Source organism: Stylophora pistillata, chromosome 14, assembly GCF_964205215.1.
Source record: "Stylophora pistillata chromosome 14, jaStyPist1.2, whole genome shotgun sequence".
NCBI lineage: Eukaryota > Metazoa > Cnidaria > Anthozoa > Scleractinia > Pocilloporidae > Stylophora > Stylophora pistillata.
Window position 1 is genome coordinate 9,443,592 of NC_142532.1, and position 18,628 is coordinate 9,462,219.

Below are 18,628 nucleotides of genomic sequence, written 5' to 3' on the forward strand. Positions count from 1 at the left end.
AATTTTAAGAAATTGTAGCCACCCCACGTAGGAGTGACAGATTTTCACATGAATTAAGTTTCACCTTGATCTCTTTTGCAAACATTTCTTTGTTCGTTAATTAAGTCAGAGTCTCCAAAGGGTTTGGTCTAATACACTGTTTTGATTTTTTTTAACTTATAACGTTCATAATTATTCATATCCTAGATTGTAATTTGATATAGTCCATGATTGTTGTGACAGAGAATTTTGTTCATTCACCATTCCTGAGTAAAAAGGAAGTTAATACAAATAACTTTACAATTGAGGGACAAAATAGTTCACTGCATGACATACATTCATAGGTTTACATGTGTATGATTATTGCTCTCCAACTTCACAAAAACGTTTGTGAGCAAAGGTGATGATATAATTTTACCAAACTGATTATTAATGAAGGCTGATAGTTTCGAAAGAAACTGTTTGGGGCTGCGTTGGTGGGGGTAACGAAATAATTTGGATATATCAACAAAATTGAAATGGTAAATTGGCCACCGTAAGGATGACAAAAGCTGACGTTTCGAGCGTTAGCCCTTCGCTCCGACGAAGGGCTAACGCTCGAAACGTCAGCTTTTGTCATCGTTACAGTGGCCAATTTACCATTTCAACTTTGTTGATATAACCAAATTAACTGATTATTAATGAACTTGTAAACAACTCCCCCTGAGAGGTGACCACTATTGGCATGCACGCATGCCCCCAGAGAGGTGACCACTATTGGCATGCACACATGCCCCCAGAGAGGTGACCACTATTGGCATGCACACATGCCCCCAGAGAGGTGACCACTATTGGCACGCACACATGCCCCCTGAGAGGTGACCACTATTGGCATGCACACATGCCCCCTCTGATGCAGACAGTGAGAATTTTGCCATAAATGGTCACCAGCCTCTGTTAGGAATCCATTTTTCAACAACTTCATCATCCTTCACAACATAGTATACTGGATGCATGTAGGCTGTGGCACATGACTGAAAATCCATAAACAAACATTGCATTAATTTAATAATGACTGTGTTTGGTACAATGTCATCACTAAGACTAACCAAGAAAGAATGTTTAAACCACAAATACGAAAAATATTTTCCCCAACCTCCTGTTTCTCAGTAAAGCTTGCAAGTAGTTTGTTTTGGGATAAAAAGCAACGCTATGAAAACATTACATTTCAGCAACACATCACTGTTATTGAACGCAAATGAAAAAAGATTACGAATGATAAATGGAGAAAACAAGCATAAGAAACATAACATTAAAATGTGGAGAATAATACTGTAGTATGGAATAACTAAGTGAAGAGTTGCCGGCCTGGATTGGACTCTGTTTGAGTGTTCAAGGTTTGTCTCTGTTCCTTAAAAAGCAACATATCATAAACAAGGCAATCCACCTTTTCACAGCATTTCTTCATTCAAGATCTTAAATTGTTCATGAAGATTAGTTGACTGTTAAGAACCATTTATATTTTTTCAATATATTTAACTTTGTCATGTCCTTCCAAAATAGTTTGCTTAACTCATAAGACTCTCCATTAAGAGTATATGGCACACTTTGAGGTCTGATGTTATTTTAACAAGTTCATCATTTATTGTTTATAGATGACTAACATATTTTTCATACATTATACTTACATGAAAGGGAATTATCCTTAAAAATGACCCAACTGGATATTGTGACAAATCTAGAGGCCCTTCCACTGCTTGCACTGTACCAATTTCTTGGGTCATTTTGACTAGTCTGCAATTTATGACACATATTTAATTGTGACAATGTTATACATCTACATTTTTTTCCCCACTTCTTGAAAATGGTAACATATTGTTGGTCGATTCTTTCAGAGCTCACTGACTCATTCACTTGAAGAAACATGTTCCTTTTGAACATAAAACAATTAAGTTGTCTTCTGCAAGGCTTCTTGCAGGCTCATTAAGGTAGAGGTCGCAACTGGTGTGTCCACTATTCTCCCCAACAAACTCCCAGACATGGCCAATGGAGGTTTACCTGCAATAGATCTAGGGCTCAAAGGCTCAAAAGAAGTTTCCTGATAAATGGCTGTTGAGTCTATTTTATCAAAATTTACTGATCTGCATGACAGAGCACAAAGAGTATGACCCCCTCCCCCCTACCCTGCAGCCTGCACCTGCAGGGGAGTGTTATGAATGCTATTTTTCTGTTGTGCTTTTGGAGCTAGAATTGCCACTACTGTAACAGAGACTGTTTAGAAAAGAGTTATCTATGGCACAAACGAAATCCATGTACTTAAGTTTTGGATGTCCTTCAAAGTAGCAAAATCCTGTTTTGAGTTTTCCAAGGCTATCATGGGACAACCCAGTCCAACCACAGTCAATTAGCACTTGTTCCCTATCAGGGTAGTGTCCAATAACTCTTGTCAATACCCGCACTGCAATATCACTCATATTACAGGATCCTGCCAGGTACTGCTGATAGTCTGAAGGAAAAAAGGTATTACTTATTAAAATAACTAATTATTTTTCAGAATCCAGTCGCATTTTCACCAACACAGAAATTGTATCAAGGGTTCAACACTAACTTTTCAACTTACTAGCCAAATGGTTAGTGACAAGTTAGATGTTACAACAATTTCAGTTTGTTTATTAGCCAAACCAGCTGACAGAAATCGAAAACCACCAGCCAAAACTGAATTTCCACTAGTGTGTGGCTAGTTGGCTACCATTAGTGTTGAGCCCTGGTATCTTTACGCTACAATACACTACAATACATATTCCAAGCCCAAAAATAATTTTAGAAACAAAAGAGTTAATTTACCAACCATAGAATATGTAATTTCCTGGATGAAACTCATTAATTCCTTGTACATTATCTGGAGGTTTAGAGCAGGATGGAGTTGCTCCTACAGCAACAGTGGGAAATTCTATACCAGCTTGTTTGAGTCTACAAGGAGAAGTAAATTGAAGTGTCAAATATAAATCATGTATAACAGCTGCTTAATTGTTTTATGAACAGTATCGATTAGGCAAATGTAACTAAACAAAAGAAAAACTAGTAATGGACCAAATTGCCATTCAAAATCAAAATTCAAAAGTTTTGTGTGCCTCACAGAAATTTAAAAATCAATTTGAGCACATTTAATATTGCCAAAAGTTCACTGAGCATTTTCAATTTCTTCCCTAATATAGGTCACCATACTCTTATTAAAATAAACAACTTAAAAGAAATATTGCTACACACCATCCATCAGCAACATAAATCAGAAGGAGTATTTGAAGCAGACAATTAAATATTGCCTACAGACTTTTAAGTACCATTTTCCCAATAACATTCTTAAATTTTAAGAAGTGTGATCCCATCCAGTTCTACACTTACAATAGAAAGATAAAAGAAAATTGTACAGCAGATAAGTGAATGAAAGTCTCAGAACAACAGCAGTCTCACCTGTGTGAAAATATGTTAAGTCTCTTGAATGTTTCACTAGCAGTTTGTCTTATTTCATCTTCACCCTGACAACTGTAAGAATTCCCCTCATGGACATAGAGCCCTTTAAATGTCAAACAACTTTTGGAGGATATCTCTCTGGCCATGCCAACACTTTGAGGATCATCATACCACACACCAGCTGAAAATATGCATACTTGAGACCATGCACAGCATTATATAGGAATAAGCAAATTAAATTATGGTAGATATAATATATTTGAGAAAATTCAGTGTAACCCTCTTTCTCCCACAACTGATTATACACCAAATTCTGGTCAGTAATTTATAAGGAAATGTGCAGCAGCTAGAGGGAAAAAGTCAAATAATCTGATATTGGGAGTTAAAAGGTTCAGCCCAGAGAAAACCAACATCTACATTAGAATTTTTACAATTATTGCCAGACATCAAACAATAGTTTGCAAAATTAATGTAATTTCTACTTTTATAATTATGATTTAAAAAATGGTAATGATAACCAAAGTCAATATTATGCAGTTTTACTTCCTTAATGTACACAGGTTGATAGTGGATGTCAAGAATAAAAAGACTGATTTTGATGCTTTGGATGAAAGATCAAAGAAGAAAGGGATTATGTTACTCTTACCTCAAGTCAATCAGCTCAGAGATCAGAGATGTTTCTCTTATGATCTATTATATCATAATATCATTGTGTGATGGCATATGCGCTACTCCTTTTTTCAAGCTAGGTGCTTCTTGACTCTCTCTAACTTGACCCTTTCACTTCCAAGATCTTCTTAGCAATTCTCCTTAGTATCTGCTATACAATTCTTATCATGTAAATTTGGAGAATTTGGTATTGGATCAACTAAAAATCCCCTTGTTGATAGTTTTCTTTATTCTCATCACTTGTCTGCCTGGTATTGTATTGATATTGTAAGGAGAAATTCTGTCTTGGTCACTCATGAGAGTTAAAGGGTTGAAGGTAGGTACTTGTTCAAGGTTGGGTGCTTAAATCAAATAAAAATAGTTTAACAGCTCGGCAACTCCAAAAAATGACTTCATTATCCTGGACTTTTTTTCATTTATTTGGCACATATAAGTGGCTCCTTACAATGACATTTCATGATTTTCTTTCTTCACAAACAAGCTTTTGAGAAGAGCCACACCCACATTGTAATTGTATTAAAACAATCAGTGTCTTCTTTTAAAATGGAAACTTAACCCTTAATACCAATGAGTGATCACTTGAGACAGATTTTCTCCTTAAAAAATAGCACTACAATATCAAACAGACAAGTGACAAGAATAAAGAAAAATGTCAATTACAAGATTATCAGTTGATCCAATATCAAATTCTCCAAAATTGCATCATAAAAATTGCATAGCAGACATAAAGGAGAATTACTAAGAAGATCTTGGGAGTGAAAGGGAGAAAAGAGCTCACATTTTCATTTTGACTCTGGTTAATATAATACTCTACCTCTGTACATGGACAAATTAGCTTACCTCTGTTATATCCACAGTTAACTTTTAGGAACACTGACCACTTTTTCCCGTCAGGAAGAGGATAAGCAATAATAGAATCAAGAATCACCTGATTATCAACCAGCACATGGAACTTCTCAAGGCATGACAAAAGCTGGGCAGCCTGTGGGACCTTGTCAGGAGAAAGTGGATAGGCATAAGTGATGTCATCATAGCCTCCATTGGAATAAAACTCTGCTTCTGCTAAAGTTGACACTGAAATGCATCTTTTTGTGCCAGCAGTCATGTACTCTCCAGCTTCCCTAAGTGTAACAGAAGTGCTATATTAAGGGATGCATAATGGATCATATTATACAACAACAAACATATGAAACATATGTATGAACTGCGGTTATGAAACGTATATGTGCACGATCCTTCGCAATAAAGCACTATTTGAGCAATAGTGAAAATCAGACCTGAAAAAAATTTCAGGCCTGTACGGGATTCGAACCACTGACCTCTGCGATACTAGTGCAGCGCTCTACCAATTGAGCTAACAAGCCAACTGGGAGCAGGCCATCAAATTAATTCTCCCAGTTGGCTTGTTAGCTCAATTGGTAGAGCGCTGCACTAGTATCGCAGAGGTCAGTGGTTCGAATCCCGTACAGGCCTGAAATTTTTTTTCAGGTCTGATTTTCACTATTGCTCAAATAGTGCTTTACTGCGAAGGATCGTGCACATATACGGATCATATTATCTCACAAAAACTATCACCCTGCCCTAACCCAACCAGATAGGGGACCACCTTTAGCTTTTGCAATAAAAGGCAGCTTACAGGGCTTTGCACCAAACATAGGTGAGTTAATTAAATCATTAAGAAACAAGAATAATTTAAGAGTCACAATAATTTTGATACTTACATTACTGAAGCTAAAGAGCAAAAAGGATTGTCTAAATTCATTCAGGTATTTAACAGCCAGGAAATGCAACTACAATTGTGCAGCTTTCAGATAAAATTATATATCGCTGGTAGCCGGTAATTTCTAAGTATATAGGAGTGACTACTTTTCAGTTTTTTAGTTGTTAGTTTTTAAGCTCTAATATGATCAATGGTGAAAAATTAAATTTGTTCATTATTAGCTTTAATTTTATGGAAAACCTGTAAATCAGCCATGCAGCTATAAGCATTTCATCCACATCAATAAAGTTGTATCATTCATCTTTTGACCTTATCACCCTGAATGTTAATTTTTTTTAACGCACATTTCTGTTTTGAATGATTATTCCTCATCAAAAACTGTATTTCACAGGTCACCTTTTTGGTAATCATAGCATTCATTTGAAACAAGAATATGCTTATTACTACGAGCGTCACCAGACGATGTGTGTGGAAGTGACCACTAAATCTATATAACCCCCCCCCCCCCCCCCACCCCACTACGTCTGAATTTGCTCACAGTCTTCAAGACGACAGAATCTTCAGGGAAAATAACGGGCAAAGTGTCTAACTAATTTGCAATAGAAGGCCCAAAACTAGTTCTCAGTACACGTGGAAAAGCTTAATACTGTTTTCGAATTTAATTATCGTCCGAGATGTTAAAAATTTTTTTCCTGAATTTATTTTAAACCGAGTTTTGGAACTTACAACGTTCTGTGAGTCTTCATATGTGTACGAAGCTCGACTCCAAGACTTTTACATCTATCGATCATGGCTTTACAATTGCTCTGAACCGTCTCTAAATCAATAATAAATGCTGGTGTGCGTAGGTCCGTAATTTTCTGTCTGTCCGCCATGTTGTCTTTTTGGGTCATCTCCAGGCGCTACGCGGACAATATCTGCAATAAGACAATAAGACTGGAATTGATTTGTTGTCATAGTTACAAGTTACACTGAGAATAGAAAATGGCGAAGTTGTACTCAACAATGAGCTGCGTTTAAGATTTTCTCTCTCAGGATTTAATCGACAACATATGTTTAGTTTTTAATTGGATAAATTACTCCTCTCCTCGTTGGAGAAATGTTGACGGCCTCAATTTAAAAAACGATCGGGTTTATGATGAGCAAGGGATAATCAACTTTGCACGATGGATGTTCAACCCCAGGTACGCAATTTTTACCGTCTGGTTTTGTTGTATTCTCTCAAAGACAGATTCCTAAGACTCACTTGTGCGTACTACTAGAGCTGCTACTTTTATTTTTAGTTAAGACTACGTGTCTTTCAGGGTTAAATGGTATACCGTTAACGTTACATAATTTAAAACCGTACTAGAGGAAAATTTTCCCGCTTTCGTGCCCCATTTGATCAGAGTATCAATTTACAGCCTTCGATCCTGAATAAGCAAAGATTATGGTTACTCAAGAATATTAATATCTTCGCCCTTCGTTTTCCAGAACTTACGGAAAGTAGCAATTACAAAAGTTTCACCAGTTACCCTTTCTTTATAATTTCGCATTGGCGAAATATTGTTTTGTTAATCATAAAATGACAAATGACATGACAAATACTAACGATCGAGTTATTTGGTTCACAGTTTTCGTCGGGCCAAATCAAGGGTCGGAATCCTCATTCGCCTGTAAGATTTCTTCCTCAGTTACCAGAGGTAAGCTTGATATAACGCAAAGATTACGATCGTGTAAATGACTTGCAAAACAAATCTAAAAGTCAAGTAACTGATTACGTGAAATTCGTGCCCCCTCTTGGCTATATAGTTAGTTCCAGAACTCAAGTAGCCAATTGATCAAACTTTTTTGTTGCCATAAGATAAGAGTTGCTTGTCAGTTGTTTCAGGCATGGGTTAAGAAATCATTTTTCATGAATACCTGTGAGATTCTTGTTAAACATCATGTTGATTTCGTATTGCATCGCATTGATTTCATTTCGCTAAAGAAAACAGCATCAAAATAAACAATGATGAGAAGAAAGTAAAAAAGTAGACGACAGAGAAAAAGAGAAATGCAGCGGCTGTTATGGTGGCAAAAACACAGCAATGTGTCGATCTAAGATGGTCAACATGGTTACCTTGCATTTTTAAGGGAGGTATCTGTCAAAGGTTAACTATAACTTACATGTAGATGTACATGTGGGTAATTTCACACAAACTGACAATTGCTTTACTAATGGTAGCTACTATGTAAAATGTGCTACCTAAATTACACTGCAAATAACTAATATTATATAGAATTGCATCATTGAATAGAATCTCGCATTCTGATTGGTTAACGAAGCGAGGTATTTAGCGTGGAATTGCAAGTTGAAAGCGAGGCTAAGGTGAAATTTCTTAGCATCTATGTCACTAAGCACAGCAACTATCTTCAAATTGTTACTAAGTTTGGTTTCTAAGTCAATTTAAAATGTTTTCAAAACCATTGTCACCTTCTAAAGAGCAAAAACAAACAGAGTGTTTTCAAAGTGAGCCTGAGGTTCTTCCTTGTTTTGAACTGAACTTCAAATTCTTGGAGAAGCAGGAAAAACCTCTTTTGCTTGCAACAACCTGAAAGCGAGAAAATCTTGTGAACATGGCCCAGACAAACTAATCTCTGAGCTAACAGCTCACGCCAACCCGGGTTCAATATCCATCTGCAGCCATAATCTTTTAGAAAAACAACAAAGGATGTCAAGCAAGTTGGCTGGGTTTTTAGTCATACCACTACGACTGTCACAGCTGCCAACGCCAGCGATGGTCCACACACTAAAGCTTTGTGAGAAATTTATGTCAACAGCGTTGCACTTCCATCAGTAGTTGGCTATAACACAACATCAATGAATAACGGCATTGATGATCTAGCAGTAAGAGTTCCAGGTGGATTGTTCACCATTGTATCGTTCAACAACTCTCCAGTGTATATCTCCATCAACTTTCAGTTGAATGCTCATCCCAATGATTCAGCTAATGGCAGTCGCCTAGCTGTAGTGAATTTGTTTTTGGACTTTTCATGAAACACTTCTTTGTTTCTAAAGGAATAAAGTATCGATCAATACATGTATTTACACTTCAAGGCACTTACCTTATATTAATCGCGAAGTTATTGCACTTGAAATCAGTGCTTTTGCTCTCACACTTCATTTCTCTCAGTTTGCTACCAAAGAGGTAAAAGGTGTAAATTACTTTCCTTCTCAAGCAAATTATTTGAAATTTTGAAAAAAGATGTTAACGATAAACGGCTCGTAAATTTAGTAAAATACCTCTATTATCCATAAATAGTGTGAAGCTTGTTTAAAAAGTTCGAAAATTAATGTAAAATCAAGCACGAGGTGCAAATAAAATTGTTGAAGGTTAAAATGTGTACAACTAACCTTGCTTTCTATTCGCTAACATAATGACACTTCTGACAGTTTGCTTTGAAATGGCTTTCTAGAGCGCGTTTGGGATAAAAACAAAAAATAGCATTGCCAATTTAATTTCTTGTTTCCTTATTTTCATTCACTTATACGATTCAAGGAAAATTCATTACGTGACTCATGAATTCCTCGTTAAATTGCACTTGAAAACCAATATCACATGAATCGCTTCGCGATTTGTGGGATATCGCTTTTCGCGTGCAATTTAACACAGAATTCCCTTGTCAGGTAATGAGTTTTCCTACAGAATCGTAGCACCAGGAATACAATCTTGCATTCTGATTGGTTAAGGTAGGGAGGTATTTAGCGTGGAATTATGAGTTGAAAACAAGGCTAAGTGATATTATTTCGCATCTACATAAGCATAAACAACTATGGTCAAATTGTTACAAAGTTTGGTTTCTAAGACAATTTAAAATGTTTTCAAAACCATTGTCACTTTTTAAGAGCCAAAAACTAAAAAAGCATTTTTCAAAGTGAGCCTGAGGTTCTCCCTTGTTTTGAACTGAACTATAAATTCTTGGAGAGGCATGAAAAACCTCTTTTGCTCGCGACAATGCAAAAGCATGAAAATCCTGTGAACACCGCAGCCCAGAAAAAACAATCTCCAAGCTAACAGGTCACGCCAACCTGGGTTCAACTAATCCACCTACAGCCATAATCTTTTAGAAAAACAACGAAAGATGTCAAGCAAGTTGGCTGAGTTTTCAGTCGTACCATTACGACTGTCACAGGTGCTAACGGCAGTGGCAATCCACGCACTGAAGCTTTGCAAGAAATTGATGTCAACAGTCTTGCACGTCTATAATTAGAAGTTGGTAATAACACAACGGCAATGAATAACAGCAGTGATGGTCTATAAGCAAGATTTCTAGGTGGACTGTTCACCAATGTATCATTCAACAACTCTTCAGTGATTATTTCCATCAACTTTCAGTCAAATGCTCATCCCAACGCTTCAGCTAATGGCAGTTGCCTGTAGTGAATTTCTACAAATAAAAAGATCAGAGTTTTCGGACTTTCATGAAACACTTTGTTTTTAAAAGAGTAAAATATTAATCAGTGCACGTATTTACACTTCAAGGTACTCACCTTAGGTTTAAAAAGTTTGAAACCAAATGTAAAAACAAGGTTCAAATAAAAGATGTTGAAGGTTCTAACATGCACGACTGACCTTGCTTTCTATTCGCTAACACAATGACAGTTCTGACAGTTGACTTCAAAATGGCTTTCTGGAGTGCATGCCCAAGATGAAAACAAACAATAATTATTATTGCTGTTTTCTTTTCCTATTCTAATTCAATGATGCGATTTAAGGAAAATTCATTACCTGACTTGTGAATTCTGCGTTAAATTCCACTTGAAAACCGATATCGCACTCATTGCTTCGTGATTCGTGCAATATTAGTTTTTGCGTGCAATTTAACACGGAATTCCCTCGTCAGGTAATGAATTTTCCTATAATATTATAACATATTTTAATGGTATTCATGGTGTGTTGTGATTATTTTCAGACTCGCAACAAGCCAGCATGGCAACAGACTGCACCATCTTTTCAGCTAAGTCCTAACAAAAGACTTGCAGCTGATGGAGAGGAAGAAAGTCATTCATTAGGTCAGGTTCAATGATATATTTAAATGGTTCACTTAGTCAGCACTAGTTTATTAAGTCTGGATGTTGATAAGGTTGAGAAAAGCTTTGGATTGAATGATGGAGAGATGTGAAGTTTTAGAGAGGTGAAATCAGGACTTGTTTGATTTTGGATCCCATCCCCAACTCCCAAGTTTGCTTTTTGACAGCCACGTGCCAATCACTTGTTGAGAGCTGAAGTTATAATCTGATGATGAATGAGTTTATGGGTAGTTCAGAATCACATGAATGAATATGTGAAAAAATAAGAGACATTCGCAAATATACTGTCAATAATCCCAAATCAGGGAAAAACAGCATTTTTTATGTCATGAATTCCCCTCTTGTACAGTAGAATCATAGAATATAGGTAAACTTACTTTTTTAGGATATTTAGCAACTACCCAAAAGGCTAGAATATTAAGTGTTTTTCCTTTGTGTGGGAGACTCTGGAATAATCTATAACAGTTAGCCTAGTGTATACAATGTCCACCTCAAGAATACATTTTGTTAATTGCATGGTCCAATTTATTTCTGCTTATGATAACAGGTTTTGGCAAAAAAGCAAAACATGTACGCAGCAAGACTTGGGATGCTGCAAATGGAAAAACCTCTCCATCTTCACCCAGTCCTCCTCCTGGCACAAATGGTAGAAAGGGAGGTGCTTCATATGCTGTTAAGAAGGACAGGGAATCATTCCGTAGCGCTCTTGTCAACATCATCATGTAAGTGAGGTACTACAGTTCAGGGATGATGGCCACAGTCATGAATGCTATGAGCATGTAGAGCAGAAACATTTGGCTAAAATTACTAAAGAATCACTTACTTTAGTTTTATAGTTATTTAGATTGACCCTGCATCTACTAGTAGTTGCTATTGGTCTTATAATGCAAAAAATTGTCAATATGCAGGCCACAAGAACTGAAAGCAACAACACTGTGTTTTCAGTTAGTAGGGTTAACATAAACTTGTTTATTGTTTAATACAGGCAGAATGAGGGTACAGCTCCTGTGCGTCCATCCTCTCCAGGAGAGCTTCCTCCCCTGGAGCGAACTGGCTCCCCAACTGGTGCTGAAAAAGATATTTTGGTGAGCATGTTAATTCATTTTGTGTCATTGTAAATAAGATTCATTCATGTTTTTGTTATTTGTAATGTTCTGTATGACTGGAGCTATATTTACAAGAGTGCTTCATTTATTTTGCATCATTATTGTTTAAAAAAAAAATTTCGAAAAAAAGTTTTTGAACTTACTCATGTCATCTTCAGGTTCTAATGGTGTTTGTGCAATTTGAATTTTCACCTAACAGTAGATTGTGGAATTACAATTTTGTATTGAAAAGAAGAGAGACTTGTGTGGGAGAAGGTTTTGTCATGGATCAGAATGAGATGATTTGCATCATATTTGAAATAACACTGTCTACATCAACATATTCAAGAAATTCTTTAAATAAATTGTTCAATAAATCACTCCAAATGATAGTGTGAAAATCAAGAGTACATTTCCTTAAAACTTCAGATTGGGTAAAAATAAAGATGATTATGGATTCTCAGTAGATTTACACAAAACTGATCATAATTATCCAACTATTCTCATTTCAATTCTATAGCGCTACTACTACTATATTCACCATGGAATAGACACAGAACATGTGGCACCTATGGAAGATTCTTGGCTAGATCATGTTTTGCAACTTGTTCCTCAAAGGTTGAAGGTAAATGTTTGGGATTGTCCTCAAGCCATATTTCTTTATCTTGTTCTGTCATTTTGTTTGTTTTTATCAATTCATGCTTGTACATCTGTATACTTAAGTCCATCTATAAAATTAATGTTAGTAGTTGTACACACAATTTTAGATCATTAAATTAGCATATCATATAACAGTAATGTACAACAGCATTAATACATGATTTGAAACCTTGTGCTGTAACTAAATTATCAGTCACCTGAATACATGACTGTATACAAACTTGCACACGTATTTCATGTAAACTGTTATATCAGAATGAAGTATAATGATCTGAACAACTTTAAAAAAAGGAGGCTGGATAGATTCTGTCATGCACATGTCTGTACAATATACAAAACATATTTGAGTACACTATATGGTACATTTTCTAATTCATGTTTATTAATGAATGCAGTGTGCAGAAATGTTTGAAGCATAGAAGCAATGCAAGTGCATTAATTGAGTTTTTTGCAACTCTACTAAAGTTGTTTTTGGCATATAATTTGATATACAGCAGTTGTAATATCTATTTCTTGCATTTGATAATACTTTCCTTGTATGGTTTCAGGATGGGCTTGATTTGTGTATAGAAAACCTTTCAGATGAAATGAAAGAAGACTATTTGCTCAGTGTCAAAAAGGCTATTGGTGAGTGCAAAATCTGTTTTCTGTTTTTTAGAAATTCTCTTCGGCTCTGTCATACAGTAAATACTGTAACTGATTGAATTCATATGCCATGACACTTTATTTGGGTGATTGAGGCACTCAGGGTCCCTTTACCTCAGTCACTTCGTGGCTGTGCTCAGTGTAATTTATGGTCACATACATTGCACCTTTTAATATGTCGATACAGAATTGTGTTTTAACCCCCTGACCAATGATTTTGGATGTAGAATTAACGACAGTTTTGTATGCAGTTGATATTACAGTTTATGTGGAAAGTTGGTGTTCTTTAGTTCCAAATTAAAAGTGAAAAAAGAAATTATTTTGTTGGTTCAAGTTCAGTGATTCAACCAAAAAATTAAACATGCTTTCTAACTTAACATCCTGTAACTATTGAATACACAACATCCTAAGGAGAATATTAATTTTAGTGCGGGTTGTGTGATTTAATTTAAGATAATCAAGTATCTTTAGCATGTGACTAATTTTTCCTATCCAGAATTATGATGGGTTAATGGTGTGCTTTTTAATCTTTTTCTACAGTTGACTTTGTGCTCAAAGATCCTAGAGAAAAAGATGATGATAAAAAAGAGGAAGTTTTAGAACACAAGAAAGAGTGAGTACATGCACTGATGTTTTATTAGAACTTTGATTGATGTGTTACATTAATTATGCAATTTGATTTTGAACCAATTTGAAAAACATAATTTTCTTTTTAGTACTGATGATACATATCATACACATATGTGTACATTTTGGCCTAATACCTCTAGTAGCTGTCTTCAATTATTGAACATAATGCAGTAGCTGGTCTTTCCCTTACTTCTTCTGTTCTAATGACTTGAACTATTGTATTTGTGAGTGCCTCAGAGATATGCATTGAATATTTTGATATCCTGCTGTTAATTATTACCCTTTACAGCTTCACTCATGCACACATTCATTAGTTTCAAAGTGTGGATTTTTCTTTTAAAACTCAGCTACTGATTTGTTTACATTCTCTATATTACGTGTAAGTATTTTGACAAATAATAACAGTTACATGTAGTTCTCAGATTTTTTCATACAAAGAAAACAGTTGGGAGTGCTTACAGGATGATAAAAATTGTTTCTTACATGTACATGTAAATGCTTGGTGCTAACATACAGTGTGATATTGTCTCAATTTAGGTTGATGCAGGTTCCTAAACCTTGGTACAGATCATATGTCACTGCTAAGGCAGCCATGCAACAGGACTTGTTTGGAACCAATCCTACCATGGCAGCTGTGCTGGACTTGTGGCATAAGACTTTTGGGTACAGTGATTTTACTCTAGCTTGCAGTGATATCCTTATGGATATTTTCAAGTGTATCCTGTGCGTGTATCTGAATATTGTGTAAATTATACTTTCTGTATTTTGATCGAGGGGCATTTCTTAAGTTGCATTACTTTTAGCCTTATTGATCACTACACATTATTTATGTAATGATTATCTCATGCTTTCTTGTAGTAATTTGAGGCTTGTGGATATTCATGACATCCAGTTACGGCCTGAGGCTTTGGAGCTTGCCATGTTTCAGAACGTTGTAATGAGACACATTGAGATTGCCAAGGAAACACTTTTGAAAAAGTAATATTTTTTCTCTTTCTTTTTTCTTTAATCTTGTCTCAGTGCTATTTAGTGCCATGCTAATTATGATATCATAGTTTTATTTGTGCAATCTCAGCGTAGATAATGGATTTAAAATATTGATATTGAACCAAATGACCATTTCTGCTGCAGAAATAAGTAATTCAAAGCAGCTAGTAAGTCATTCTCTTCATTTAATTTTGTGCTAATGGAGGAAATTTAGTCCTTGAACAGTCCTTGAAGTACCTTTGAAAAAGGAATTTTGTCAGGCAACTTTTTTGTGTCAACTGTGAATTGATAGTTTTTTTTACATAATTATGTATGCACACAAAATTTTTTCATTAAATAATTACACCACATTTAAGTGGTATAATTTAACTCTTACAATGAAAGTTAATTGTTTAGAATATTGATTTTGTGTGGTTACTTCTCTTAAGGTGGTTTCCAGAAGTGCAAAATATTTATTATCAAGGAAACAAACGCAAGCAAGTACCCAGCAACCAAAATGCCAAAAGATTGGAATCATTTTTTAATGCCGCTGCAGTTTTAATGACAAACCAACTCCAGATGTTGGCTCTTAATTCCATTGATGATTTTACGAAGCTGTTTTGTCCCCCAGCAGTAAGTTTCATATAATTATTTGTGTACAGTTACCTGTAAATGTTGTATGATGTAACTTAAATTTAATTTTGTCACGTAGTGTTTTCCATGGTAATTACAAAGAAATTAACTTTTGTTATTTAGGGATATTATTATCATAAAGTGAGGTATTAAAGGTACTCTCTGGATTAGAACAATCAGATGATTGTGTAACTTGTTACGGCTGTCAACCGAAGCTTGATTGATATAAAGTTGCAGCTGACACTGTCTTAAAGTTAGTGTTGAGGTTCAAGAATTTGCCTTGACAATTTTTGTTAAGGAAACACAAGGGAAGAAGAAGGAAAGTAGAGTGTAGAAGTGTGCAGTGTATTGGTAATTCCTTATATTGTGCAACCATTGAAACACAAACAAATGTCATTTATTTGTTTAAATTTAACAGGATTCCATCAGAGCATTTGAACATCCAGGGTTTATCATGAGGCTTGTATTAGAGGGTGACACAGTAAAATTTGAGCCAGATTTCAAAGATTTTGAGGTACCAGTGTGTTTACTTACAAATTATCATTATTTTCAGATAATCATCGTCAATGTTAATTTTAGTGAACAATTTTATTATACTGTTGTTGAGTAATCAGTGATTTTTTATGAAAAGAGTAATGACATCAATGACAAAATGCTTGTCTTACATGTACCTGAATCTAATTGGTCCTTAAACAGCCTTAATTTATTCCTTACTTGGTTTGATGGGTGCCACACCAAACTGTCTAATGTACATGTAACTTGTCGTGATAGCAGTTTCTTAAAATTTAATGTCTAGCTTACCATTGCTAGCAATCAAAAGCAAGCAACATCATTTGTGAACAGATTCCTAAGATTCTAGTTGATCAGAAAATGAATGAAATTAACTGGTTTAGTGACTTTTATTCTGATATGTTTTCTTTAAGGTTTGACAACCATTTCAGTACAGTGGCCATTGGCCTTAAGAAAGCCTTGATATGAGCACTAGTGATAATGAAAATTGTCAATAAATAATGCTGTGGGGTGATTTGAGACTGCTCCTTTTTTTACTCCCTGAATGTTACTGATTTTGGTTCTCCTACCTTCACTCACCTTGTTCATTTTCTTCCAGGTGGTTTTGCTGAACGTGTATGACGTAATGGTCAAGGCAGTAATGGTTGTACCCAGAGTGGAAACCAAGTTGTACTCAGAATGGGTTAGTTGACAAATTATAAGTTATTAATTGATGATTTATTGTAGAAACTGTCCAGTAAGTGTTTGCTAACAGAGGTCTTCAAAGCCATGTAATAGGAACTGAAAGTCACCTGAAGTAGATGTAAAATTTGAATTTTTCAGCAGTCATTGAATGCAATACTGTTGCAGATTAGGTAGGGATGACAATGAAGGAAACCTCTGGTAAAGCATGTTCATGCATGAGCCTTGCCATTGAAGGCCATTGTGCATGCAGATATAGCCATCAGTCCTGCTTCCCCTATCCCTCTACAGCCACTATCATAAACAAATCTGTTGACTCTAGAGGTCTGAGCTACAAATGAATTTAAATTTATGCTAGTCTTATATTCAGCTCAGGTTCATATACATGTATCCTACTTTTCCTGTGTATTTCCCTCTTTCATTGTAATTTTGTATGGACAGTGATACAAAATGTGTGTTGGTGAGAAAGATACAGCAGATTTAGGAGCATTGATAAGGAAGGGGAAAGGGAATTTTTTTTTTTCATACATTTAAAGTTGACCTAGGAACATTAATTCTTTTAAAAGTGAGGCTTTCATACACTTGTAAGCAAATTATCGAAACAGGTTTTGTCCGTGATTGTAGGTTCAAAAGCTTTCAAAATCTATTTTGCGGACTATACTTCAATCTACAACTTGAACAACAAATGAATACTTACGTATCACTTGTTAGCAGTTGCCTAAGGTTTGACTGGCCATCACAGCATTATTAAAAGTGAAAAAGTCTTTTTTAACTTTCATAACAGCAGCAACAGGCTAAGCTTAACTCGTGTTTATCAGGACTGTTATCGTTTCTGGGTCATGTTTACTGCGTGTTTTCACAGGCAATATAACCTGTCGGTTAGCTGTCGGTAGCCTGTTGGTAACCTGTTGGTAATCTGTCGGCCGATAGGTTTTTTGGGGAGCTCTTCTTCACAATTACCATAATTATTTTGATGGTTCTGTTTTTCTTACTGTTTTTTCCCAGTCTGGAACAAAGAAAACACTAAAACCTGTGGTCTCTGATGAAATTGTCAATGAGGCAAAAGCGAAAGTAAGTCTATGAGAGTCCACACAAGAAACCACATTTAATTTAATTTTTCTTTGTTAATACTAGACTAAGTACTAACAATCTGCATAACTATTCATTTTCAGTTTTCTAAATTTTTATCTCTGATTGCCTTGACATGCAGAAGGAGAACCCATTAATTTGATGATTAATTTTAGCTGGTGAAAATGTACACTTGATCGAAATGCCTTTTAAACAGCTGATCTTGAACTAACATGCACATTGTAGGTAGAAGCTGTGGTAGCACGTGAAATGTCTGGACCAAAGGAACATTTGAAGTTTTATGACAAGTTCAAGGACCTGATAAGCCGAAAGGTAATTTATAAACTTGAAAAACTTTAAATTACTGTGATGTACCCCTATTGATAATGTTTTTAGACATAAATGACACGAGGTGATTCTCCCTTTTGTAAAGGGTGTGGCTCAGTGTATCTTGCACTGCTTGTGCCTTACCCTAAGTTTTACCTTGCAAAGTATGGAGATGCTTCAATTAAGTTTTGATTGTTTAAATGTGGAGCAGGTCATGAAATAGATAGAACAATGTGAAAGTATTTTATGAGCTCATATTTAATCAGGGTCCAAAGCAATTTTTGTTCATTTTTCTATATATTTAATTTCCATGTGAGTGATGGTTACATTGAATTCATTTGAATAAATCCATTTTGTTGATTATTTAATCTTTAGGCAGAGGCAGATGTTGACCAATTCATGTTGGAAGGTCACAAATTTCCCCGCTTTGCAAAGGTCAGAATACTTTCCTTTACAAGTAATTTAATTTAGGGGTATAATTTTGGCAGAGATTTATGTAAAGTTAATAAGTCAGATCAGAATCTCTGTTTTGTATTAATTTTAATAACTTGA

General features: G+C 35.4%; 2 protein-coding genes across 4 annotated transcripts in view; one reads left to right on the forward strand and one right to left on the reverse strand.

The window, feature by feature from the left end:
- Positions 1–139: 139 nt before the first annotated feature.
- LOC148716431 (D-serine dehydratase-like) lies at positions 140–7,776 on the reverse strand. Of its 2 annotated transcripts, none has more exons than XM_088746098.1 (8): positions 7,721–7,776; positions 6,545–6,735; positions 4,939–5,219; positions 3,430–3,610; positions 2,807–2,928; positions 2,275–2,464; positions 1,647–1,752; positions 140–245 (listed from the first exon to the last, which is right to left on the reverse strand). In XM_088746098.1, the coding sequence occupies exons 2-8, from the start codon at positions 6,709–6,711 to the stop codon at positions 237–239; spliced, it is 1,056 nt and encodes a 351-aa protein (XP_088602224.1). In that variant the 5' UTR covers positions 6,712–6,735; positions 7,721–7,776; the 3' UTR covers positions 140–236. The 2 variants fall into 2 exon arrangements, with proteins under 2 accessions (XP_088602224.1, XP_088602223.1); XM_088746097.1 differs by having other exon boundaries at positions 140–992; positions 7,721–7,773.
- LOC111340655 (dynein axonemal heavy chain 7) overlaps positions 6,780–18,628 on the forward strand; it is a 46,689-nt gene continuing 34,840 nt past the window's right edge. Inside the window, exons 1-16 of one of the 2 annotated variants that reach the window (XM_088746065.1) lie at positions 6,780–7,002; positions 7,432–7,500; positions 10,754–10,853; positions 11,419–11,593; positions 11,857–11,956; positions 12,477–12,581; positions 13,165–13,243; positions 13,802–13,874; positions 14,429–14,554; positions 14,750–14,869; positions 15,307–15,490; positions 15,909–16,004; positions 16,599–16,682; positions 17,687–17,752; positions 17,996–18,082; positions 18,452–18,511. In XM_088746065.1, the coding sequence (XP_088602191.1) occupies positions 6,985–7,002; positions 7,432–7,500; positions 10,754–10,853; positions 11,419–11,593; positions 11,857–11,956; positions 12,477–12,581; positions 13,165–13,243; positions 13,802–13,874; positions 14,429–14,554; positions 14,750–14,869; positions 15,307–15,490; positions 15,909–16,004; positions 16,599–16,682; positions 17,687–17,752; positions 17,996–18,082; positions 18,452–18,511 (1,542 nt within the window). In that variant the 5' untranslated portion in view covers positions 6,780–6,984. Of the gene's footprint in view, positions 7,003–7,431; positions 7,501–10,753; positions 10,854–11,418; positions 11,594–11,856; positions 11,957–12,476; positions 12,582–13,164; positions 13,244–13,801; positions 13,875–14,428; positions 14,555–14,749; positions 14,870–15,306; positions 15,491–15,906; positions 16,005–16,598; positions 16,683–17,686; positions 17,753–17,995; positions 18,083–18,451; positions 18,512–18,628 lie in introns of those variants that run through there. The other variant, XM_088746066.1, reaches the window with a different exon arrangement.

Excerpts from the sequence above, each read along its gene's own strand:
- LOC148716431 (XM_088746097.1), bottom strand. The coding sequence starts at position 6,711 with ATGACCCAAAAAGACAACATGGCGGACAGACAGAAAATTACGGACCTA. Across the intron at positions 3,611-4,938 it reads TAACTGTGGATATAACAGAG|CTGGTGTGTGGTATGATGAT; the intron begins GTAAGCTAATTT and ends GCATATTTTCAG. Across the intron at positions 993-1,646 it reads TAAGGATAATTCCCTTTCAT|TCATGTGCCACAGCCTACAT; the intron begins GTAAGTATAATG and ends ATGGATTTTCAG.